General features: G+C 45.1%; 1 protein-coding gene across 3 annotated transcripts in view; it reads right to left on the bottom strand.

Annotated features, from left to right (window-relative positions):
* Nucleotides 1-1,247: 1,247 nt before the first annotated feature.
* The window catches only part of HNF1B (HNF1 homeobox B), a 66,685-nt gene continuing 41,409 nt past the window's right edge, over nucleotides 1,248-26,523 (bottom strand). For 2 of the 3 annotated variants that reach the window (XM_063146825.1, XM_063146827.1), the window contains exons 5-9: nucleotides 14,389-14,543; nucleotides 10,786-10,918; nucleotides 8,449-8,640; nucleotides 6,141-6,259; nucleotides 1,248-2,004 (exon numbers count right to left, since the gene is read on the bottom strand). In XM_063146825.1, coding sequence (XP_063002895.1) covers nucleotides 1,984-2,004; nucleotides 6,141-6,259; nucleotides 8,449-8,640; nucleotides 10,786-10,918; nucleotides 14,389-14,543 — 620 coding nt within the window. In that variant the 3' untranslated portion in view covers nucleotides 1,248-1,983. Of the gene's footprint in view, nucleotides 2,005-6,140; nucleotides 6,260-8,432; nucleotides 8,641-10,785; nucleotides 10,919-14,388; nucleotides 14,544-26,523 lie in introns of all 3 variants that reach the window. The other variant, XM_063146826.1, reaches the window with a different exon arrangement.

Here is a 26,523-nt window from a genome sequence, read left to right as displayed (position 1 = left end):
GTAAAAGCGGGGATTTGAGCTGGTTGGACAAGTTGCACCCCCGAAAATGCCCCCTTCTGCACAATCATTAAAAGTGCACAGCCTTGCCTTCTTTTGCATCTGGCCACGCTCTGAAGCTCTGGAGCGAGAAAAGTGCCACATACGATAGGGTTCAATCCCTTAAAGACACTGGGATCAGGAAGATCCATCTCCGGAGTCTCTGGCTGCCAGGAGTGGACTGAATATCCCAGGGAATATCCCATCGGTGGCTCCAATGGCCATGGGGCAGTGAATCCGCTCCGGGTTTCAGTCAGAGCTGGTCAGAACTCTAAAGGAGCTATCCAAGGTGTGAATCCGCTCCAGGCTTCAGTCAGAGCCAGTCAAATATCTTGCATATTGATTGCACTGCCTAACCAGCTCCTCCTCTGTTTCAGACTCCTGGCTGCTGCTCAAAGGCAGTGAATAGGACATCCCCCATTACAGAACTGGAGATGGAGCAACAGCTCAGCCCATTGGTCTATGGCAGCAATAGACCCAAAGCTTAGACAAGCCATTCAGCCCATTGCGGAGCAACGGTCGGATTTTGGGGAGTGGGGAAAACCCCTCCTTTGGAGTACCCCTCGAAACTACATCTGCAAGGCTGCAGCCAGGGGTAGCATGATTTGGCTAAAATTAGAAGAGATCGGAGCATGGGGGGGGGGGCTGATAGATTTTATGAAGCCCCCTCAGGTTATTTCCAATCATTTGAACACTGCTTCCTGTCCTCACCTTTGACATCAGGTGGCCCATAGCCAGTGCTGGCTCCAGGCTTTTGAGAGACAAGCCCCCCTCAACTGCCCCCCTCCCTCAACAAACCTACCTTCTCTCTACCATTGTCACAACCTGCTCTTGCTCCTCCTCTTCCTTGCTTGACAAGTAGAGAGAACCAATGAGCAGCAAGCAGCCCATGGCATCTGCTGCTCACCCTTCTCACCACCGCTGTTGTCTGGGCCAAAGTGGGAGGCAGGTGAACAAGCAGGTTGCCAGGGTGACGAGGAGGAGCAACTCCAGGGGGCGCTTGTCAGTGGGCCCCTGCTGGGGTGTGGTCCCACAGCACGTGCCCAACCATGCCTACCCATGACGCCAGCCCTGCCCATAGCTGTGGAAAGGCACTGACACCCGCCCCCTCCATCTGAAACACATTGTACAAAACGCCGGCAAATCACCGTCCTTGGCTAAGTTCTCCATCCCCCCACCCACGCTGTGTTCATCAAAAACGACAAGCAAGGAACATTGCAAATTAAATCTTGTCCTTACAAAACAAAAACAAACAAAAAGAGAGAGAGAGAGAAATAATAGATCTTGTGAAGCTATGTACAGGTGTGGAACATTGCACTTAATTTCTTATACATCCATTGGACATTAACTTTCTTTAATATAAATCTCTGTGGATAGGCCTAGGGGAAAGGGAAGACAGGAGCTAAGAAATGGAGTTCCTCTATATACAGTTCGGTCGGCTCAGTTCGACAGCGCAGTTGGCTCCTCCTTTGCAACTCGAAGTAACAGCCCCAACCTCGCCCTCCATTCCGTTTTGGCAGAGAAATGTAACTTTATAAATATGATTCATCTTCAACTTTGTGCTCTCTCTCAGTTCAGTATCCATTTTGTTCTTGTGTCTCTTGTAAGAAAAGAAATGCCCTAGGGAAGGAAAATACTTTAAAAATCCTTAAGACGATCAGTCTTGGGAAATACTGTGGGGAAAGCCCCCTCTTTGGGGGCCCCGGTCCCACGCGGATGCCATCTTTGCTCCCGTCGCCACAAGTCACCCAAAGGTGCTGATTGGAAACTTCCAGCCCTCACTCCCGGTGGAGCAGCCTCTCTTCGGCCGTGATGCTGGACAAGCGGTCCGAGCTTCACTATGGCAACTCTCCGGGCCCCAAGACTCCGTCATCAGTCACTGGCAGGATGATATGGGGGGAAAATCATTTCCGGTTGCTGGGTGCAAAGGAAGGGAGATAAGGAACATCACCACGCTTGCAGCGGACACTAGAGAAAGAGAGATGCAGAGGTTGGAAGTCACACATGAAACATGACCTTAGAGAAAGGGTACTGGGGGGGGGGGGATGCAGCATTTCCTGACACTGTGGAAAACAGGGATTCTCTATGAAATTTTCAATTATTGGATCCAAACGATGCGTTTCTGTCATTTTCTGATTTGCGCGCTAAATATGGTTTACTCGCCACGGCTGAATGGCAATAGTTGCAGTTGCAACACTTGTTGGGATCTAGCTTTGGTCCAGCCGCTTTCACAGCTTCGGCGTCTCCATTGTGATGGGAATCACTTATAGTGGTGGATCAGTCGTGTTGACCCACGATTCATGTATATAAATACTTCTTATCAGTAAATAAATATGATGCCCAGGGTTTAAGACAGGAATGGAACCGAGAATTGGAGCACCAGATTTTGCCTAATCAATGGATAGTTTTCAGCATCTGTACCTGAAGTATCTGTGGATCTTAAGCTACGCCTTATTCAGCAAAACAGCTTGTTTTGAGTTTATTGGACTGCACATCTCCTTAATAAAGGTTTGTCTAACTTGCATAATTGTTAAAAATGTAATGTAACTAATTGCTTCTTTTCACCATATGTTTTGGAAATGCCCCCAAAGTTGCCTCCATAATACTGATAAACATTCTATTGGAAACTTTTAAAATATTGAATGATGTACTATTTACCGGTTTCATGGAAGTTAACATATGATCAGCGCAAATGGATTTTCCAGGCTCTTTTGACTGATATTACAATACTGGAAGGAAAAATGTACACCTCCTATAATTAAATGGATTGAGGACCTAACAACGCTATCAACATTTGAATAGGTGGTATAAAGGTGCCACATGCGAATGAATAAAAATATGGGTATTTGGTCCTGCATTGAGCACGGGGTTGGACTCAATGGCCTTATAGGCCCCTTCCAACTCTACTATTCTATGATTCTATGATTCTTTTAAAGTTTACGCATTGTTGTTGTTATTATTATTATTATTATTATTTGTAGAATGTTGTATTTCATGGAACATTGATATTTCTATGCTTGTAATTTCTTATTCTCCCCCCTTTTTTTCTTCACCATTAAAAACACAATTAAAAAAAACATTAATGGGGGGGGGAATGAAATTTTCAAGGTATTTCCAAATGCCTTTATAGTTGATGAGGCTGAAGTTGATTACTAGCTCCCAGTTCTTTATATGAAAGTATGAAACGGAGCTGTGCATGACCATTCTCAATAACGAACTGAAGTGTGTACGCCCTCAATCCAAAGCATATCCATTTAATGAGGCTGCTTGTACAGCTGTCTTTTGAATTTTCAAAGAAGAAACTGGGAACCCATAGCGACCCAACTGTAGTGGTGGGAACTGGAAATGCTCGGAGTTGCTGTATTGAATAGACTTGTTCTTAGAAATATATGGCAAATAGCTGACTGCTGCTGGGGATTCTCCCTATCAGCTTTCTTTCAAGGTAGATTGAGTTTTCTTCACCGCCACTCAAGCCTTCCCTGGCTCCCCAGCAAGGCCGAGCAAGTAGCATCTTGCCGAATTTTGATTAAGGGAACGCTTCCTGAATCTAGGCGGGCTTGTTTCAACAAGCAAGCATCAAAGTCAACTGGAGGGCAAGATGGAATAATCAATCAAGGGCAAAGTTAGGGTTGAGCGCGTGGCAGATGAATCGATAGAGCCTTTCGAAGGAAATGGTCTTCCCCAGGAGCACGGACGCGCCTGGTTGCTTGACTGATGGAGATTGGGAGGCAAGCGGTTTCCCCGGCGCGTTACAAAGGGTGGGAACCCAGCGGGAGTGGCGGGCCTTGAAAACAACACTCTGGCCTTCAAACAACGTGAGATCAATGTTCCTCTGCAGGGCCCACTTGGTCCGCCCAAAGTATCTTTTCACCAGACTAGCAAAATGTGTTGGGAAATATCTTTTGGATTTACAATATTTATATACCACGCCATATTTTCAGAGCAGTGAACGACAGATGAAATAAAAGAATAAAAACGCCGTATTAAAAATTACTCTTATTAAAAGAACAGCGTTCTGATAAAACCTGAGTTCTGGTAAACCGCAGCTGAACTTCCTGAAACAGCAATGCGTTCGGGAGGTGCTGGAAGCGGCACAATGTTGGCAACCTGCCTGACCTCCAAAGGTAGGGAAATCCATAGGAAGGGGGCCACCACACTGAAGGCTCTTCCCCTGGAGGACTTCAATCAGACCATTTGGGACTACCAGGAACACACCCTCAGATGCCCTCAGTGACTGGGCAGGTTGGCAAGGGAAAAGGTGCTATCTCAGGTATCCCGGTCCCAAGTAGTGCTAGAACCTTCAAGCTGGCCCAGTAGCCAATAGGCAGCCAGTGTAATTCCCCCAGCAAAGGAGTTATATACTGAAAGGAGGCAGCTCCTGACAACAGCCAAGCTGCTGCGTTCTGCACTAGCTCCAGCTTCCGGAGCACTTTTAAGGGCAGCCCCACCTACAGCAATTGCAGTAATCCAGTCTTGAGGCTACTAATGCCTGTACCACCATGGCCAAGCTATCCCTGCATGTCTTTACACATCCCTGGGCAATTATCGCTGGAGACTGGGTGAGTTCGGCGCTGGCTTTTCTTTTGTCTCAAGTGAAAATGATTTGATGACTCTTGGAAGAAATCAGAGCTTTGGTAAGGAGCAGCATTTCTCAAAAGGGGGTGGGGTTCACATAGATCTCATTGAAGACAAGAGGCTACCGTCACTGGGCTATCCATGCTGATATTACTGGTTCAACCTTCCCCAACTTAGTGCCCTCCAGGACATCCAGAGACAACCAGGATGGGGAAGGCAGTACAATTCTATTAGAACTAGCAGCACAGCCCTCCCTGTGACTTAGCCTGGTGAGGTTGGGTACACAGATCTGATGAATCCGACACTCATGCAAACCCAACTGGAAGCGCCTGCCGACTTCTCCTCATCCACTCTGCAAACTTTGAGCACACTCCAGGTAACGCTGGCCCTGTCTGGCCGTCCAAACTCTCATTCCAAACATTCTTGAACCCACCCCATTATTACTTTTTTGGCACACCAAGGTGTGTGCGTGTGTGTGTGTGTGTGTTTTAAAAAGCGCCAAAGCTTATCTGTTGAGAAGTTCAAGGCTTTCTCTCCTGCCTATCTACTAATCAATAGAGGCCACCGTTTTCCCACACTCTGCAAAGCTGCCTTTGAAACGAGGAACACACAATGCACAAAGAGGAAGAAAAGAGGCCCCTTTTGTCTGCTCTGGAACAGTTTTTCATCGCGAAAAGCATCATGGCCGGTTTACAGCGAAAAGGAGCCCCCTTTTTCTTCTTTTGGACCGATGTGGCTCTGAAGTGGGGAGCTTTCGTGGCCAGGTTGTCCTTGCCTAACTTTTATGGCGTTTGGCTTCAAATTGTCTTCCCTCCTCATTCATTGCTGCAAATTGTACCGCGGTTTGTTTGAGACAAATCTCTTCCCTCCACCGCCAAGATCCACTTTTCCTGTGAAGTCTTTAGCTGAACCCTTCTCTCCCTCAATGGAAGCTGATTTTCTGCTTAGTGTGAGAGCTTGTGCTATTTGCTCTGCCCCATGTCCATCAAGTTTCTTCCCCTGGCCCACCGAGTGTCATCCATTGGCCTTGCTAGGCCCCGCCTCATCGTACTAAACACAACCCCTTCGGTCCCGCCTCCTGCACCTCAGGTGACCTGAGCAACCCTAGAGGTACACCAGCGTTCTCAATCGCTTAGGAGGCCAGAGCCACACGTGTGTGTGTGTGGACTGGCAGAACTCCAGCTCATATCAGGTCATGTTTTCAACCTGTGGCTTAGCTTGGCGCATGCGTGGGCAACCGACCGGCAGCTCATGAGCCTCAGGCGGCTCTCAGCCACTCTGCGCTGCCTGCAAAGCAGCTGATCAGCCTCTCCCCCTCGCCTCAGCAATCCCGATCAAGGTCACTGTTTCCCTGCAGCAATCCTGAACATGAATGGTGTAGGTGGGTGTGATCCACCCCAATCACCAGCAGCCCCGTCCACTTTTGTACAACCCCAAAAGAAGATTTCTAGGGAGGCCAATGCAGCCTCCGCTCTACACAAAGATTGTCCCCTCCTGATACCCTAAACAGTACTTGATTCGTCATTTACCTGTTTACTGGAAGACATATTGGTTAAGGAACTGATGCTGCTGGTATCCGTGACTACCATGGCCGAAGGGAACCGGGATGTGTGGGAATACTGAGGGGGTTCCTGCTTGTGTGCGTACACTGTGGAGAAAACAAGAACAACAGTCATCCTGTGGTGCAAGACAGAGAGAAAGACCGACAGACATTTGAGAGCACAGTCATAAATTGCCCCTGAGCAAAAAGCCTTCTCTCCACGCATCTCAAAGCCAGACAGTTGTTTCCAGAACCTTCTTGGGTGAAACCAACAACTCGTTTGAACTTCCTCATATGTATTTACAATAAGGGTTGAACCACAACTTATGTTAATTGTGTAGTTGGGCATAAATAATTTTCTTTGTTACTAATGTCGATGGTTTCTTCTGTGTGTTTTTAAATTGTTTTTTGCCTGCGCCTCATAAACTGGCAAAATCCAAAGAGGTTCTTTACACTTCAGGAGCTTGTAGCTCCATTTGTTACAAAAAATAGTAAAAATTTTAAAAGGTAAATTCAATTTGTAATAATTATTTGAATACACTGTACCAACTGTGATAATGTTTTGCCAAACCAACCTGTACATAATTAGATTTTATATTCCTAAAGTAACAAAGCGATTTTCAATCTGTAAAATGTGCTAATACTGCATTTTTTTCTATTTTTCCAAAAAACCCTGTTTCCCCCTCCCCCCAAAAATGTGGGGGTGGGGTGGAAACTTTTTTCCCCATGTCTTCAAAATGTCCGGAAATTTTACATCTGTAGTCAGCCCATTTTCCTGAATGAGTTCTCTTTCCCTCAAATCATTCCTCAAACCAGCCTTTGACCTAGTTTGCTTGTAATGACAAGCCAGAGTAGGGGTTAGTTTGCCGTTCAATCATGGTTCATGTTGAATTGTGGGTTGTCATTATGTGCAAACCCTGCACTATGGTTTAACTATGGGTTGCTAACCACGAACGACCCAGAGTTCACACCTCAACAAGAAAGCAAAGGTTCTCTTCCTGGTTCGTTCGTGATTAACAACCCATAGTTATTATTATTATTATTTATTTATTTATATAGCACCATCAATGTACCATAGTGCAGGGTTCGTATGTAATGACAAGCCACGATTCAACAACCCTCAGTTCAATAACAACACACGAATCAACATCAACCCATACTCAACCTGTACTTTGGTTGTCGTTATGAACAAAACAGGGTTTTGTGTTAAATCCACACAGTATTAACTCCAGTTTAGTGGAACTTTTTCCTCAATAAGTATGTTCCCAATAGAAACAAAATCCAGTTATCAATTTTATCCCACCCGTCCTCCAGGTAACTCAGGTGGTGTATACAGTGTCTCCCCACCTCCTATCCTTGCAACAAACCTGTGATATAGTTTAGGCTGAGAAATAGTGACTGGTGGTTCCAATGTCATTCAGTAAGTTTGGAGGCTGAGTGAGGATTTGAACTCAGATCTCGTTGGTTTCAACCCAACACCAGCCTTCCCCCAACCTGGGTCTCTCCAGATGCTTTGGACATCCAAATTGCTGGCCATCACTATGTCTTGTGGTAACGAATTCCAAACTTTGACTATGCCTCATGAAACTCTTGCAGCCAAGCCAACTCATCAGTCTGAGCGATTTGTCCTAAGTCTGAAGAATCTGCCTACTCTCCTTCTTCCTTTTCCTGAATGCTTCCCTGGATTGGGGCCCCTGTCTGATTTTGTCTTTGCTCAGCTTTCTTCCTGGCTCACACCAAACAGGATATAACACTTTGAAAACAGTTTAAAAACTGTATATGGAGTATGTCATGGACTCCAACAGTTGTCAAAACTGTTCTAAACCATTTTAAGGAGTAGTGTAGATCCTGCCAGGGTCAGACCATTGGTCCATCTAGCCTAGTATTGTCAACACTGGCTGGCAGCAATGGCTCTCCAGGCTTTCAGGCAGGATTTTTTTCAGTCTTACCTGGAGATGCCGAGGCTCTACCACTGAGCTTCGGCCTCTTCCCTTTAGATGTTTTAGCCTACAGCTCCCATCATCCCTCACTATTCACTATGCTGGCCAGGGCTGAGGAGATTTGTAGGCCGAAAGATCTGGAGGGCCACAACGAGAAACTGTGGTTTCCTGTTACGTCAGAACCAGGCCAGCGTCTACAGAGCCATAGAAGTCGTATCTTGCTCAAAAGCAGTGATTTTCAGACTGTTCTGGAGAACCGACACTGGGATGCGACAACGGCCCCTCCCAGCAACACACACGCAATGGAGCGCCTAAGTCCCGTTTCCCCCCATAGCAAATACCTGACAAGATCCTTACTGTGTGAATTCTGCAGCTGCGTCACCGTGGCCATGAACGGCTGCTGCGCCATGGGGTTGGGTGACTGCTGCATGATGGGCTGCTGGTGCGGGCTGTGCAGCTGCTGGGAGAACTGGACGGGCTGGAGAGCTGCAAGGCTGCTGGCCACGCTGTTGATGACCGGGACGCTCTGCGCTTGGGAACTGTTTAAGCCTGAGAGAGGAAGACGAGGAGGAACACATCAGAGGCTTTGGGGGGTTTCAAGCCCGTTTGAGGGGCAGTCCTGGATTAAGTTAAGAAACTATCAGAGTAGACCTTGACAAATTTGTTTGCACTGAAGTCACGTTACACTTTAATTCATGTTACTTTTGAACAGACGTTAAGAGCACAATCCTATGCATGTTTAGATGGGGGGGGGGGAGTTCCACAACTGACATGCTGGGAGTTATAGGACATTTTTCCATCTAAACATGCATAGGATTGTAGGACTTTTTCCTATCTAAACATGCATAGGATTGTAGGGCTTTTCCTATCTAAACATGCATAGGATTGTAGGGCTTTCCCCCATCAAACCATGCATAGGATTGTAGGACTTTTTCCTATCTAAACATGCAAAGTATTGTAGGGCTTTTTCTATCTAAACATGCATAGGATTGTAGGACTTTTTCCTATCTAAACATACAAAGGATTGTAGGGCTTTTCCTATCTAAACATGCATAGGATTGTAGGACTTTTTCCTATCTAAACATGCAAAGGATTGTAGGGCTTTTCCTATCTAAACATGCATAGGATTGTAGGACTTTTTCCTATCTAAACATACAAAGGATTGTAGGGCTTTTCCTATCTAAACATGCATAGGATTGTAGGGCTTTCCCCCATCAAACCATGCATAGGATTGTAGGACTTTTTCCTAAATATGCATAGGATTGCACCCTTAATATTTCTGAATTTTTAAAGAAAATATTATTCCATTTTTTTTAAAAAAAATCTAGTTTTTAATGTCAGAGAGAGAGGGAGGAGGGAGGCAAAGCCATTTCACCAGCTCTACTGAAAGATGATGTATTCATTTAATTTATTTATTTAATATAGTTCTTTTGTGGGGCGTTTAATGAATGTTTTTTTTTTTCATTAGACAGATAATTTAGTACATTTCTAATCCACCTAATAACTTACATTCTCTGGGCAGATTATGAGGAGTTAAAAAACCAAACCGCCATTTTAAAACAGAGAGCTTCGGCTACTGGGTGTTATAGAAACATAGTAAATAAATAAATAAAACTGACTGACTCCTTGGTTGAGAAAGGATTGTACCTCGAATATTTTAAATAATGTGTGTTGCTCTATGTGAGCAATTCTGTATTTTGTAATGGTCTTTGTGCTACAAACAAATAAACTATTCATTCATTGACATTGACAATATATTTAAAAGAATAAAATACAATATAATACACAACAATAAACAGCAGAGGAATTGATAAAACAGCCATAATAACCTAGAACGACTGCTACAACTAATAACCTAGACTCAGGGCCGGTCCTACCATTAGGCAGAGGCAGTCGCCTCAGGCGGCAAGTGCTCGGAGGCGGCAGCAAGGTGTAGAAGGAGAGAGCTGAGTGCCAAGTTGCCTGCCCTGTGCCCCTTCAGCTACAGTGGAGGATGCTTTTCCGTTGCCGGTGTTGAAGAAACAGTCCAGTCGGCTTTTGTATGTGGAACAAGAGAGGGCGCCATCTTGTCCTTCGCCTCAGGTAGCAAAATACCTTGGGCTGGCGCTGCCTCGGCGACTTAATATTTCCGTCCTCCCATCCCACCCTTCTTTTCTTGTATATCGTGGGTTTTTTTTTAGTTTGAAAGTATGTGGGCAGGTAGGGACGGTCTTATTTTACTGCTCTGGGATAAAAATAACTGAAATAAATAAATGTCCATTTTTATTTGCCCTGCCCTCCACACCTCCCTCTTGTTCAGCATCCAGCCCAAACCGTGGTTGGGAAAAAGCAGGTCCCACATTCGCCAGGAGGGCTCGCTTGGGCTGACACTGGATTCAGGTATCCCTTTTTCTTTTCTTCTTAAAAAATCATTAAAAGCAAACAAAGTGGCGGTATCCAATGGCAACGTTCCCCAAACTCAAGTAATGCTAGCGGAGCTCTCCTGAATCGATCTGTAGCGCAAGCAGTTGCTCATTTTGTTTCAAGATGGGGGACGAAATTTTCACTATGCCTAAAACCATCCTAGATAGAAGGATAACCGGAGGTATGGTTTTCGAGTCCATCGAGGACATACAGAAAACACTTCCTTTTAGATGGAGAGAAAAGAAAATAAGAGAAGAAGAATCTAGTAAACCAGAACAGAAAAGCACTTACTTTGGGTGATAGCCATGACTCCTGATAATGGCGTCATGATGAGGTTCTGGGACTGTTGTGGATTGTGATGGGAAAAACTGTGAATATTGGTGAGAGTACTGACTGGGGGAAGCCCACCTCCAGAAACCGTGATCTGCCAAGGAAAGGAAGAATGGACAGTTCAAAACTGAGGCATGGGCAGTCAACGAAAGAGCTTCATATTGAGGCTGAAAAGTAGAATATAAATGTTTGGAATAAATAAAACCATTGTACCAATACCATTTTTAGAAATCTCATGTCCTATTGAAAGCCCCCACCCGCAGCTACCCACGGAATTCCTAGAGTTGTTTTGTCTGAATTGGGCCTTCTAAATTTCCCCTCAGTTTTGGCTTTAGGTGAAAAGCAGTGGCAATTTAGACCCTGAGAGATTTTGCTAACCTTATCTCAAAATCCTTATTAACTTCCCTCAAAATTCCTACAGATGTTTCACCTGAGAAAGAAAGGCCCTCCAAAAATTTGCCTCACATTTCACTTCGCGGGGGGAGAAAAATATTCCCTTGGCAACGTTATTTCTAGAGTGCCGTGTGACCCTGACTGAGGTAGTTAGAAAATGACTTTCTGGATGGAAAGCCAGGCTCTCTCAGAAGAGAACTATGCAACCCCAGCCAGGGGAGAGAAAGATCATAAAAATCACCTAGTGTGACATGAATCAGTCAAGCTAGGCCAAGAAAAATAACCCCACAGGATGAATTTCTAGAATATTCTCACACTTCGGCCACTGAGGTTCGACAGGGCCCAAGCGAAGAGGGGAAATAGGTATAATTGTAGCAAGGATTGGGAACCCAGTAAGAAAGATCCCAGAGGGGGATAAAAATGAAACACCTCAGATTAAACAGCGGATATTTGAAATAGACTACATCTTGGCAAGTGTTTTCAAGATGACTCTGTCTGCTTCGGTTGGCAAGCTTCACCTGTCCAGCCCTGCGGCATCGTCACATGTTCTCAGGTGCACACTGGTTATGGGCCTCACTGAGACCATATCAAACACTCCTCTTTGGCCACACACTGAGGGGAAGAGTGGTAGTGGCGGGCAAACTGTCTTTCAGGGAAACCTGTCCACCGTGCATGTGTTTTTTCAAGGCATGTAGTGCCTTGACTCCCTTATCCACTGGGCAGCTGCCATTTTAATTGCCCACAACAATATCCTGCAGCAACATTGCTGTGAGGCATTGTGGGGAAGCTATAGTGGTGGCCAGCTCTTGTTCATCAACACCATCCTCTTCCTCCTCCATCAGCAAATGACTGGGTGGAGGAAGGGAAGGCAAGACCCCACCAATATAAGAACCCACACAGACATGAGGGGCCATTAGAAGGGACCATGGCAACGGCTGACTCAAAAATCCTGGAGCCAGCACTTCTCCTGAATGTTCTCACTGAGGAACATCTGATAAGCTTCTGAGGAACTCTAGGGTTCACCGTAGAGTGACCATAGTTTAGAGAGGATAATCCTCTGTTTGGAGTGGAAGTGGGCCTTGTGGTCCTCAGATGTTTTGGCCTACAGTTCTCATGATCCCTCACCATTGGCTATGCTGGCCAGGGCTGATGGGAGTTGTAGGTCAAAACATCTGAAGAGCCACATGTTGACTCTGCCCTTCTAGAGGGCTGCCAGAGGCCCGTCCCCTATTTGAAGGGCTGTTGTGGCCAATCCTGGTTTTAAAATAAAGAATCATTGCCCACCCACAGTTAGGACCTAAACAGGTGGGCACACAGGTCACAGTCTTTCGCACTATGGTGGGATGTACTGTATTTCCATTTAAATTTGTTTCCATATTTGCATCACGCATATGCAATTTTTTAAAATGCAAATTGCCCTTTTTTGTCCTCTTCTTTGGTGATGCATTTCCTCTTTCTTTGCCAATTCAAAAAGGGCCTCCCTAGTTTACCAGAATAGACAATGAAAATTACTGAAAATTAGAATACTAATGCAGGCCATCAACTATATTAAAAAAAAGAAAGAATTAACCGATATGCAGGCGATGTGCATAGATTTATTAAAAAATATGTAACCTGGATGTGCTACTCATGGTCATTTGTTTTGTTTTCGGAGTGTTATAAAAAGAATGCAAATTTTCTTCAAAGCACAACACGATTCCTTATATTCTTGCCCTGAGGAAAGAGGCATTCCTCAAGGCCAGTACACCTCAGCGAGGTACGCATGCGGAACAAAAACCACACCATTTCCAAACGCTCATATAACCCACCAGCATATCTTGGAAATGTGATTAGGGCGGGGGGGAGGGGGGGAATATGAATTAATGACAAGGGGAGCAGGGTCACCTGACCAGGAAAGAATTTGACCCCATGGTAACAAACAAAACCAGTCAATGCACTTCCCAGAATTATGGCCCTGAGTGCAGAGTCATAAAAGATTGACTACATGCTTGGAGAGGCCACACTAACGCATGGATAGAATTCAACCATTGGAATAATTCCTAGGCAAATTTCAATGCAAATTTGGATGAGGATGATTTTTTTTTTAACCTGCCCAGGGCTAGGAGACCGATTTTAAAATTTATGTTGTATTTGGCTACTTTTACAGAGGAATCCTAAGCATGTTTACTCAGAAGTAAGCCCCATGGAATTCAAAGGGATTTTATCTTAGGTGAGTGAGCATGGGATTGTAATCTAAGTTCCAAAATATGTGTATTTCAATAAATAGCAAGCACCCCACACCGAAACAGACTGGGAGTGCGGGCAGCGTCTCCTGTTGGTACCAATAAGAGCTTTCCTCTGATTGCAGATAGTGGGTATACCCACCACACACCATTTAGAGGGGACTATGCAGGGTGTAAATGGTGAAAGTCTTTCCTCCACATCACAGTCCCAATCTGGTCTCCCCACCCCACCCCCAATCATGTTTTGCTGTTGTTGTTTTTAACCTCTGGTTTTATTTCATTTTCAACTTCTAATATTATGTTTTATCATGTCTTTTAGAGCTTACATTTTCCCCTTTGTCTTTTGGGCACTACAGATATGTAATAAATAAACAATTGATAAAATTGTGGATAAAATTATTATACTGACCTAGGTGTAATATTTATAGGAGTGAAAAGAAAACAGGGATCCTGGGAGCTTTGCTAAATGAAATTTAAAACTTTTGAACAATTAAGCAAGACCTGGAATGGATAAAATAATGACAGTGTGTGTGTGTGTGTGTGTGTGTGTGTGTGTGTGTGTGTATCAATGGGAATGTCATGGGTGGAGAAGAGCAAACAGAGATCCATCCCATCATTCCACTTTGGGAGGCTTTCAATCAATACACCGGGAACGTCTCTGTGTCACATTTATTGGCGTGTTTCAAAGCTTACGCCACTATTCACTGCCAGGGAAAGGGAAGGTCAGAGTGCCAGCATTTACTGAGCATGTACTCAGGTTTTCCCCTCCCCATCTTCACAAGCGCTTCATTGTTTAATATAGGTCTTGTGCAAAAAAAACCCAAAGGGGGGGGGGACTCCCAGAGAGTTTCTAAAAAGTAGGGGGGGGGGAAGAAAGTCTTGTTTGTTTTGCCTGCTAGGCCATCTTATCTTATCAGTACCTGAGCTACAATAGGCCAGGTGTACTCACCATTTTGCCATCCGGTGAAAGCAGGTTGTGGCTGTGGCCCGGGTCCAGACCAGCTGGAGAAACTTGCTGGAGGACAGCTTGACTAGTGGTCACCATGGAGCTGTTCCCGTGGGAGGAAGTGACTTCATTGCTCCCTGGTTGGCTATAGCGGACTCCTGAAGAGAATAAGAAGAATGATGATGATGATGATGATGATGATGATGATGATGATGTCATATTATTGAGAGCCAGTGTGGTGTAGGGGCTAAAGTGTTCGACTGGGAGTCGGGAGACCCGGGTTCAAGTCCCTACTTGGCCATGGAAACCCACTGGCTGACTTTGGTCCAGTCACAGCCAACCTACCTCACAGGGTTGCTGCTATGAGGAAAAAATGGAGATGGATTATACACACCAGCTTGAGTTATTTATTAGTTGCTTGTATTTATTTATTATTCAGAATTATATACCACCTTGCACAAAGGCATCGAAGCGGTGGACGCAAAGCACAACGGCATGAAAACAACCAGAAACATAACAAAGAAAACCAACAACACCATGCAATTGATCAGCAACGTTCTACAGCACTCTGACCCAGTCTGGTGCCCTCCGGATGTTTTTGACAACCACCATTGGCCATGCCTGCTGAGGCAAATGGGAGTTGAAGTCCAAAACATCTGGAAGGCACCGGCTTGAGGAAAGCTACTCTTACTGTATGCTACAAACCTTAGCTGGCTGGGTCAGATAGTGTGTGTGTGTGTGTGGGGGGGTGTAATATCAAGAGGAAAAGTGTTGGATGCTGCAACATTAAATGCTCTACTGCAACATTAAACTCTCAACTGCAAGGGCTAGTCCCACTTTATTTAGGGCTTCATACGTTAACAAAAACACCTTGAAATTGGCCCGGTAGCTCATTGGCAGCTGAACCCTTTCTCAAAGAGATTCAAGGCAGCGTACAGGATTCTGCCCCACTTTTAATCTTCCCAACAACCCTGTGAGGTAGGCTAGGCTGAGAGATAGTGATTGGACCTCAAAGTCCACCAGTGAGCTTCATGGCTGAGTGGGGATTTGAACCTGGGTCTTCTCACTCCTTAGTTTTGACACTCCATAACCACGACACCACGCAGCTCAAAACAACAAGAGTAGGTCCCTGTCTGGAGTCATAAAGGCATCCTCAGTCATTAGGCTGTTTGGGGAGTTCTCCCCCTTAGTTTCCCCCCCAATTTTTTTTTGTACTTTTGCAAACATTGGGGCTCCCCTAAGCCGACCAATACCTCTTCCTCGTGCGTGGGTAGTGCCACGTTGGCTACAAAACCATCAGCACTCACTCCTGAATATCAGAAATAGAGGGGAAGGTAAGAAGAGCCCTGCTGAATTAGCCCAGACGCATCTAGTTTACTGTTTCCAACAGTGGGGAGCCAGGTGTTTCCAGAAAGCCTATAAGTAAGCAGCCCTTCCCTGCTGTTTGGCCTCCAAGAATTGATATTCAGAAGTACAGTATTCTTGGTTCTATGCCTCTCAGGAATGCCATTGTTCAGGCTGCTCATTACCATCCAAGTCTAAGAGAGTCATCAATAAGGTCCGGAATAGATCCAGCATGGCATAGCGGTTGGAGTGTCAAACTAGGTCCAGGGAGCCCTGGATTCAAATCCCCACCCAGGCACAAATGTCTCTTGGTGTTCTTGGGCCAGTCCCTATCCGTTGGTCTACCCTACCTCACAGGGGTGTTGTGAGGATAAAAGGCAGGGTGGAGAACTGCATACACTACCTGGAGCTCCTTGGAGGAGGGAAGGGATTATAATATACATAGTGTTTGCCCTTGAGAGAAATGGTGTTTTGCTTTTCAAGGAAAAAACAGACGAAGTCAGAGTGACTCTGAGCATGCACAGACTGCCTTTCCTGAATCGGATCATATAGAGCCATAGACTCATACTGCCTGTTCACAGTGGCTGAACTGTGAACGAAGAAATGTCCAGTACAAATTTAATCTCTGCTTAAAATGCACAAGGGGACCTCTCTCTCTCTCTCTCTCTCTTGAACTTTGCAGGATAAAGCCATGTGCTCAGTGTTTAGTACACACATGTTTCTTTCAAGATGAATGAGGAAGCAGCTCCTCATAGTAAGGTATTAAGCAAACAACACAGACACCACTTAACCCACCAAAACGCACTCGAACCCTGTTCCAAAGCAACAGCTGATATTCCACCAACTGAGTCAAAGTTAAAACCTTTTTTGAGGTTATGCTCCATGTTGTGGTTTTATCTGATCTTTACACTCACACTGCAAAAGCATCTAATTCCAGGCAGAGATTCACCATCCAGAGAATATTAATTTCAACTTGTTCTAAAAAAATAAAATAAAAAACCCACCCCAACTGTGCCAAAACACTTCCCCCCCCACCCCACAAACATTTTCAACAGTATTGAAACACGCCCCCCTTATAACCATTTCCTCGCCAGCGCTTCTTGTGAAAATCTACCACCGGTTTCATTACTTATTTCCAGTATTTATAGATTACCCTGCAGCCCTCACATTTCTCTCTCTCTGCTTCTCACTCTCATCTGACTTGACTTGCTTTGCCATATATCCTTTTTGAACCTTTTCGGATGCTGCTGCCGTTTAAGATGGGCCGTCCTGCCCACTGCTGTTTTGAATTATCGTTATGGATTTTTGAGCTGTTTTAAGATTACATTTTTTTTTTATCAAAAGTAGGCATGGTTGGGCAGTTGCTGGGAGCCCAGACCTTTCCACCATTGCAACCTGCTTGTTCAACTGCCTCTCACTCTGGCCCAGACAACGGAGGTGGTAAGGAGAAGGAGCAGGAGAGGCCACCGCCTACCTGCTCACTGGCTCCGTACCTGTCAAGCAAGCAAGTGGGAGCCAGGAGGAGGAAGAGGAGGAGGAGGAGGAGCAGCTGGTGACCATGGCAATGAGAAGATGGACTCACTGAGGGAGGGGGCCATGGAGGGCATCTTCCCCCAGGGCCCTCAAAACCCTGAAACCGACACTGTTTTTACCACTACTTTTTTATAATCGTTGTTTTAGGCCGCTGCGGGATGGGAACGTTAATCTTCATTGCAGGAGGGAAAGCACTGGTGGCCATTTGGCCCATCAAGCCCTGCCTTCCTGGCCTACCGCGTCCTGTCCTGGGCCTCGATCCGCCCCACCCCACCCAGCTTGAACCGGAATTGAGGTCACCACTGACAGACAGTGGAAAGAGAGTGGTGACCTTGCTGAGGTGAGTCGGCTACTTTTAAAGCGCGGAGTCACCTCGGGATATGCGGGGCATCTAAGATAGCCCCTTGGTCAGTCGTATGGCTTATTTTCTTATTGTTGTTCCTTGTATTTCAATAGAAAGGTGAAATATATATGCCCAAAACTTAAAAAACAAAACACATCTTGTGTGGTCCCTGATTGCCTGGGCTCAGTCTTGTGACTCATCCAAGAATCATACACATCGCTCTGAGTTTCCCTCATTTCCCTTCACCCGTGTTGTCATGTTGCCAAATCTGAATGGCTATGTAGCTTGGTGACATCTTCCAATATTCACAGCATGATCTTTGGTTGGGGATGATTCCCCTTATGACTAATCAAAGAGAAAGAAGCAGCAGCCAGTGGGAAATTTGGGTTGAGGTACCTGTGCAAAAGCCAGGAAACACTCCCCCAAATGAACAGTAGTTGGGGGGAAATGGTTAGGTCCAGAGGAACAGTTGTGGCTATCTGTTGAACCCCAGAGGGACAGATTGGGACCCCAGAGGGGCTGAATTTAGCCTGAAGTTCCACATCCCCGAGAAAGGAGAAGAAACAGCTGTAAGACTGAAAAAAAAAATGTGAACATTTGCACAGTGATTGTCTGGAGAATTTTCTACTCCACCATATGGATGGGATTATTTAATAATGATGTGTCCTGTTAGAAAGGCAAATAGCAGAGAAAGAAAAAGGCAAAGCAGAATGAGCGTTTACCTGTCCCACTTGCACACAAGTCTATCTTAGAATAAAAAAGGAGATCGCACCCTTTTTTAGTGAAGAAAACAGTTTTACTCACAAAATATTCTTGCATTAAAAAAATAAAGCCAGTTTGGCGTAGAGTTTCAAAAAGAAGTTTGTTCAGTCCGTTTTTTGTGTTCCATTACACAGGCTGGAGTGAGAGAGCAAACACACACACATATGCTTCCAGCAATGGAGGAAGTCAGAGAGAGAAAGGAGAGGAGGAAGAGGAGGAGCGCAGGAAACCGCACTGTAGACTATAGAGATTCCAGGGCTAGCTGTGGTCAAAATTCCCATGACCTAACTAACTGCAACACTGCCCCCTTCCAGCAATTGGCAGGCAAGGTTGCAATATTCCCAACACACCTAACAGCTGTTTTCAACCTGTAAATTAACACTGGAAAACATTTGCCACAGACCCTGCTGAAAAGAACAAGGCCAGACAGTGAAATCTCAGGAAAACTTCCGCTGGCTAGCAAGTAGGGCTTTAGTGCCATAAAAGGAGTTTTGGCAGACACCACGGCAAACACAATATATTGTGTAGAATGTGCAGTTTTGATTAATTTGTGAGTCCCAATCCCCACTGTTGCTCATCTCTGTTGCTACTTCTGAGTTTGGAGATGGAGGCGGGGATAAAGGGTGGCGGATACACCTGCACGGGGGCTAAAGCACTTGCTTTTCCTCCTGAACAGGTGAGTTCTAACTCCCACTTCTAATTGGAGATAGCATTGTGAATGACCACCAAAGGGTTTCCTCCAAGGGGTGGGGCTTGGAGCCTAAACCCCACCCCTTGGAGGAACTCCAAGACACAGCATGGGCCGGATCAGGGTGCTTCATGAGTTCTGCAACTCTGGCGTCCTGCATATGCATCACTATCCTTCCTTGAGAATTTCATGAATTACGTACGGAACTAACAAAATTAAAAACTAAGGTTTTCCAGCCCAAATTCCGGGCCCACAAACATAGACATTTCCCATGCTCAGAATGCATTTGATACCCGCCAACAGTTGTGAGAAAATGAGGTGCCGCATCTCGTTCGACAGGTGCACTTGGAAGGTATGAAGTGATTCATTGTACGCATGTTTAACTTGGTTAAAAATAAATCTTCCGAACCTTCGGAGACATCCACAGCGCACATTGGATGCCACACTGGAAAGTGTATCAGGCAGATCAGAAATAATTAACCGAGGAAGCCAGCTGGGAAACAAAAAAAAAGCCTTTTATCAGTCTCAGGGCTCAAAGATAATTTGTTATGAAGCGCCGTGCACCACCAACCAAAAGCGTTGTTAGAATGCAAGCCATAAAAAAGAGACAGCCTGGAGCTAAATTAAAAACTAAGATTCTTAAGCCTGAATTCCAAATTCCAACCCTGCAAAGTGTCACATCTTCTTCAACAGGTGCACTTCTTAATGTTCATACGGGAAGGACCGTAGCTCAGAGGCAGAACACACGTATTGTTGCAGAAAGAGCTGTCCCAGATCCAGTCCCTGGTATCTTCAGGTGGAGCTCAGAAAGGCCTCTTGAAGAAATACAGAGAGCTGCCCTAAAATGAGTCACACTCCTGGTCCATCTAGCTCAGTACTGTCGACACTGACTGGCAGCAACAGTTCTCCAGGGTTACCTCGGCCTGATCATTTTAGCTGGAGAAGCCAAGGCTGTGGCTTTCTACATACCCCACCCCACCCCCACCCACAAGACATACACCCAAAAGTAATGTCACCATCACTTCGCTGTGGACTCCTGTATACAAACCATCCACTAATACAGAGGAGGGGAGTATATATATTTTTTCTGTAAAGGGGCCTATCTTGGTGAATGGAGGGAACAGAGCCAAAAGCGAATGATCACCACTCTCTCTCTCTCTCTCACACACACACACACACACCCTTCTCTCTCTCTCTTTCCTTCTGCCACCCCTTTTCTGTCTCTTTCTGGTACCCTTTCTCTCTCTCTTTCTGCCCCCCTTCTCTCTCACTTTCTTTCTGACACCCCCTTTCCCTCCCTGCTCAGAGGGTTGCCATGGGAGGAATACTTCACTCTTGTCAGAGCTCTGAACCGATTGGTTGCAGAGGGCACATTGGGCGAAGGGGGCTGCAGGTTGCTCACCCTGCGCTCCTAGAATCCAGATACCAGATAGCTGCTCCAGGAAACAGAGAACCTGGATTAGATAGACTCTTGGACTGATACACTAGGGCTCTTCCTATTAACATATCAGTTCTCTGGATATACACTAAACCACTCATGCCATGCAAATCCACCGCAGGGACATCAACCCGAACTATATGGCCAAATGCCTAGAGCCAACGCCGCCAACTAGCAGAGAGGACTTGTTCTCGAGATGTTTTTGGTTCCCCTCTTTTCCCATCCCTGATAATGGAAGAATGCTCTTTGACAAATGGACGTTCGCCAGCGCAAGTGGACGTCCCGGACACGAACAGGGTAAACATTGCTCAACTTCAAGCGCTGTCACCCGCATTCTTGGGCTGTATTCCTAACCTCATGCAAAGGGTGCCCAGTCTGGGAGCACATCAGAAAATCTGAAACATTGTTTGAACAATGGGAGGGAAGATAATACGGACAAAGGGAGTTGGGTCTTTGTGGGCTGGGATTTGTTTTTCCTTGAAAAGAAACATAAATAAAAGCGATTCCTTCATTTTCCTCCCCACAACACAATTCACACGGATTTTGCCGTTTAAAAATGAGACTGTGTGCTCAGGAATGTTACCTCTACAAGAGAGAGCAAAAATCCTTCTACAAAGGGACACTTTATGGAACCATCCATACATCATTTATCATTATTATTATTATTATTATTATTATTATTATTATTATTAATATACCGCCCCATAGCTGAAGCTCTGGGTCTCTCTGGTCTTTTTTCATCTAAGGAGCCCAAAACACTGCACATGATCCTCAATCCTCTCCATTTTATCCTCAGAACAACAACCCTGCGAGGTAGGTTAAACTGAGATTCAGTGACTGGCCCAAACACACCCAGTGAGGTTCTTGGCTGACTGGGCACTAGAACCCAGAACGCCTGAGTCCCAGTCCAACACTCTAACCACTCTTTTTATTCATATACATAAATAATAATAGATGTATCATTAATACTTTAATAATATATTTTATGATTAAATAAAGTCAAACATTAGGTCTCTGGCTCTTCTTGTGAGAATTCTTACCTCCCACATTATGTGGTATACTTTCAGACCCACACATCCTAACATTTCTAGCTATGGGCTTAGTTAAAATTCATGCAGAATTGATTTAATTTTTTAATTATTTGTCTTTGCATTGTAGCAGAAAAAAGTGCAAACCCATTTTCCTTGATCCTGTTCTCTGATCTCCTGTGGTTTTTAATCTGCTGCTGTGTTTTATAACTGGATGGGGCTACTTCTTTTAAAACACAAGCGGAATGTATCGCCAATGGAGTTTGATGCTGGTTTCTCACCAAACAAATGCAGCTGTTGGGTTTATTTATTTATTTATTTATTTATTACATTTTTATACCGCCCAATAGCCGAAGCTCTCTGGGCGGTTCACAAAAATTTGTTTGTTGACATTTGTTTGTTGAGAAACCAACACATCAATACAGGAATAAACGAATTATATGGTGACAGACCAGCCACTAAAAAATACAAAATAGCTAATACAAATTATACTGTGATAGGTTTATATATAGGGAGCCATCGCAAGCAAGCCGAGAAGATTTGTATTTTAAATCTGGATTAAATTCTGCATTGCTGCTCGATTTCATCCTGGTCGTGTTTTTATACTGTATTTTATATTATGCTTTTAAACTGTTTGTTTTATATTTTGAATGGTTTCCATGGTTTAAACTTTTGTAAACCGCCCAAAGAGCTTCAGCTGTTGGGCGGTATAAAAATGCAATAAATAAATAAATAAAGTCCCTTATTGCGAACGTCTTAGGATAATGTATAGCGCAAAGGATATTGACTGTGGTTTATGGAAAAACTTGTCACAGCAGCTATTGAAAACTCCCCAGCTTATTGCGTGCCCTTTCCCCTGTCGCAGCTTGAGAAAGTCCCAGTGTAAAGAAATTTCATTCTTCTCTGCGTGTTGCCTCCCATTAAACCCCAGCAGCTTGGGCCGACAGAAGCCTGCCTATGAATGCCCTCCGGCTTGCGTGACTAGGCCGTCCTTCACGGAGACGGCTGTACTAGAGTCACAGACGGAATATAAAAGTCTGTTTATGGGACCTGGCCTATTGTTTCCGACACCGGGTTGAAGAGGCCATGAAACGCTTTTATGAGCTCCTGCGTGGTTTTTTCTTCGTCTTCTTTTTTCACTGCCAGTTCCAACCTGAGCCCAGAAAATGCCAGCGGCTGACCACGTGGGCTGGCTGGCCAACTTTCAAAGGCAGATTCCGCCTCAAGCTGACTTTGAGGGAGACTAAAGCGTTGCACGGCAGGAGCCATGGTGGCCGAGCGCGAACAAGGAAGTCTCTGCTGCAAATCTTGGGTCAGCCAGAAAGGCATTAGTAGGACTTCTGGCAAAATCGCATTTTTTTCCACTCTAGACTCCTGCCTCCCACTTGGGATAATTGTACAGACCTACCTTACAGGGTTGTCATAGGGATTACTGAAATAATGTATGTAAAGCATTCCGAATGCTATGGGCTTTTCTACGTGAGGCTTTTAACCCGCACGTTTCCTGAGGCTTCTGCTTCTGGATTTTTTGCGGGATTACAATCGGCTCCTTCACACGTGCTTTTTTTTCTGGGAGTTTTCTTGTTCTGAGCCTCGTGTGGCGCAGAGTGGTAAAGCAGCAGTTTCTGCAGCTGAAACTCTCCCCACGGCCTGAGTTCGATCCCAGCGGAAGCTGGTTTCAGGCAGCCGGCTCGGGTCGACTCAGCCTTCCATCCTCCCGAGGTCGGTAAAATGAGTACCCAGCTAGCTGGGGGAAAGGTAATAACGTCCGGGGAAGGCAACGGCAAACCACCCCGCTATAAGGCCTGCCAAGAAAACGTCAGCAAAAGCTGGTGTCCCTCCAAGAGTCAGTAATGACTCAGTGCTTGCATGAGAGGTTCCTTTCCTTCCTTTCCTTTCTTGTTCTGCTTTTCTGTATGTTTCCTTACACAACCGCAAGATGGTGCTGTGTTATAGCGGAATTGCTATAACAATGAGAGTCTCATTCTGCCACTTCTAAATAATACCACGCTTTCATCGATCTCAAAAAAGCTGGGGAAAGGGTTGCAATGAGCGGGAGGGGTCCTGGAGGAGGAGGAGGTCATGCAAACGACCCGCATACTGCCGCAAGCGAGCAATCACAGGCACACAATAAAAGCCTTGTGTAGAAAGGCTCTGAAAAGAATTCTAAGTAGTTGCATTATAAAGTGGTTTTGCTCCAGATAAACTAAAACATGTGACTCCATTGTTAGTTAACTTGCACTGGTGTATCAAGGACAAGACACCATGCATCTAATGAAGTGGGCTGCAGTCATGAAAGCTTATGCCGTAATAAATTTGTTAGTCTTTAAGGCATCACAAAGACTCTTCATTATTTGAGCTTAGTCTGGTTTTTCCCCTCACAAACCTATTTTGAGTGGCAGGGCAAAGCTTTGGGACATGGGAAAGAAAAGATTTGCCCCCTGGCCATATACAGAGTTCCTTTTCCTCAGATGCTGGATCAGCCCAAAGCTCTCTGTAGCCCAAAAGTGGTCAGGTAGATGCTTCCGGGGCGGGAAGCCCTCAAGCAAAAAGGTAGCAGCAGCCCTCTCCCACTGTTTGCATCAGAGGAACTGGGGTATTCTGTCTCCCAACCTGGAGGTTCCATTTAGTCGCTATAGTTAATAAAAAATATCTTGCTGACTTGCCTCCTCTGAGGGAGGTTCAGAGGATGGCAACAAGGGCAACCTTTTCAGTGGTGACCCCGATTATGGAGTGCTTTCCCAGAGAGATCTATCTGGTGCCCACGTTGACTTCTTTTCGGCACCAGGTTAAGATTTTCCTCTATTCCTAGGCTTTTGACAGCATATAATGGGGCTTCTTAAATTAGTTGTTTTAGACTTAGCATTTTAATTTCTTTTGAGCGGTTTTAAATTGTTTAAATTTTGTACATTGCTGTGAAAGTGAGACACGAAAGGAATTAACTGGAAAGTTTGTCAAAAAGCCAAATGTCTTTTCTCCTTTTAACACAAATTTCAAGGAAAGCTGCTCCTTTCTTAGTGCCACTAGCCAATGTGCGTGCCAGATTTTATAAGGCGGATGTAAAAACCTCCACTGGAGAAGTCTGATTAGTAATAATTTTGATTTTTTTCCTTCATATCTTTTATCCTTGGGTTTGGTCAACAGCCACTTATAAATACTGAATTTGGAAACTGGTTATCACTGAATTTCATGTTTAGGTGAAATCTGTCTTGGATTTATTTATCATTTTTACCGATTTACTTATGGATTTAATTTGTGGACCTCCTATTTTATTTGTAACATACTGGACGCTGTGTACACTGTGATGACCTAAAATAGCCTTGCCCAATTTAGTGCCCTTCAGGTGTGTCGGATTCCAATGCAAATCATTTCCAGCCACCAGGGCCAAGCTAGACAGAGCGTCATCACAAGGGGGGGGGGGAATCGTGTTTGCTTACCGTCGCTTCTCCGCCCATGCGTTTGTCCCTCATTACTTCCTCTTTTGAAAGAGGAAGTAAACAACCTGCACATTGCCCATTCAGTGGGCCATTTTGATCATGCTGCTTCTCCTGCACACAGCAGGAGATAGCAGCAACTTCCGTCTTTATAAAATAAGTCGGAGTTACTGGGAGCTCCATCAGACAAGCGTTTTATTGCACGCTCATTACTGGTCACTCAAGGATATTTGCGGGTCCCTATCACAATGACGTCTGCCTCCCGTGCACTTCCTGCCTCTTCTAGCCTTCTTCGTGCCACAAAAAACACCCCAGAGGGGTGGCCAGGATCTCTTCTCGATTGTCCCAGAGTGCAGGACACGGAATCATGGGCTCAAGTTACAGGAAGCCAGATTCCATCTGGACATCAGGAAAAACATCCTGTTAGAGCAGTATGACATCTGTCAGGTATGCTTTAAGGTGCATTTCTGCATTGAGCAGGGGGTTGGACTTGATGGCCTTATAAGCCTTTCCAACTCTACTATTCTATGTTTCTATGATTCTGTCATCATGTTTCCTTGTCAAAAAGCTGCTCCAACCCCCTGATCATATTTTCCCTTTCTGCTCCCTTTCCAGCTTTAGGGGACACTTTTTAAGATGGGACTACAAGTACCATACGCAAGCATTCCAATAATGATGCTGCAGCATAATGGCATTACAATACTGGCTCTTTTATATTCTGTCCCTTTTCTAATATTGGATGTTTTCATTTTCAGCTTGGAAGCTACCCTCTGCAGGGAAAGGCAACACTCAGTCCCACATACACACACCTCCCATCTGACTTTGGGGGGAGAGGGGAATGGCCTCCGACTCTCACAAGCCAGCTATCAAGCAGACATTCCTGCCTTCTTAACATCCCATCAAGAAGGAACGACATGGGTTTGATGGATGGGAGGGTGCCACTCAAAAGCGCTTGAAAGTGTTAATCTCTCTCAGCTGCCAGGCGAACCGTTTATGCCCATTATAAACCAGTTTATTGTGACTGCCCCTTCTCCCGCCCATTCGGATGGTGCCATAAAGCTCTAATTATCCCCCAATAAAAGCAGAAAAGGTTTCTAAACAACATGTTGGGCTGATTCAACACCGTAAGGCGCAAGAAAGCGTAAAAGACGAGTTTGGATGGGCCATGCACCTTTTGGCATTCGGGTCTAGCATGCAGTTGCCCTTTGGGGCGTCACAGTGGGGAGCAGGCTAGGGTGACCATATGGAAAGGAGGACAGGGCTCCTGGATCTTTAACAGATGTATAGAAAAGGAAATTTCAGCAAGTGCCACTTGTATGCATGCAGCACTTGGTGAAATTCCCTCTTCATCACAACAGTTAAAGCTATACTAGAATGACCAGATACAAAAGAAGGTAGCTTTAACTGTTGTGATGAAGAGGGAATTTCACCAAGTGCTGTATGCATACAAATGACACCTGCTTAAATTCCCTTTTCTATGCAACTGTTAAAGATCCAGAAGCCTTGTCCCCCTTTTCATATGGTCACCCTAGAGCAGGCCCACAAAACCTTACCACACTGAACCGCCT

This window comes from Elgaria multicarinata, chromosome 22 (assembly GCF_023053635.1).
Source record: "Elgaria multicarinata webbii isolate HBS135686 ecotype San Diego chromosome 22, rElgMul1.1.pri, whole genome shotgun sequence".
In the NCBI taxonomy this organism is placed as follows: domain Eukaryota; kingdom Metazoa; phylum Chordata; class Lepidosauria; order Squamata; family Anguidae; genus Elgaria; species Elgaria multicarinata.
The sequence above is the reverse complement of the archived record's forward strand: the minus strand, read 5'-3'. Positions and strand labels throughout refer to the sequence as shown.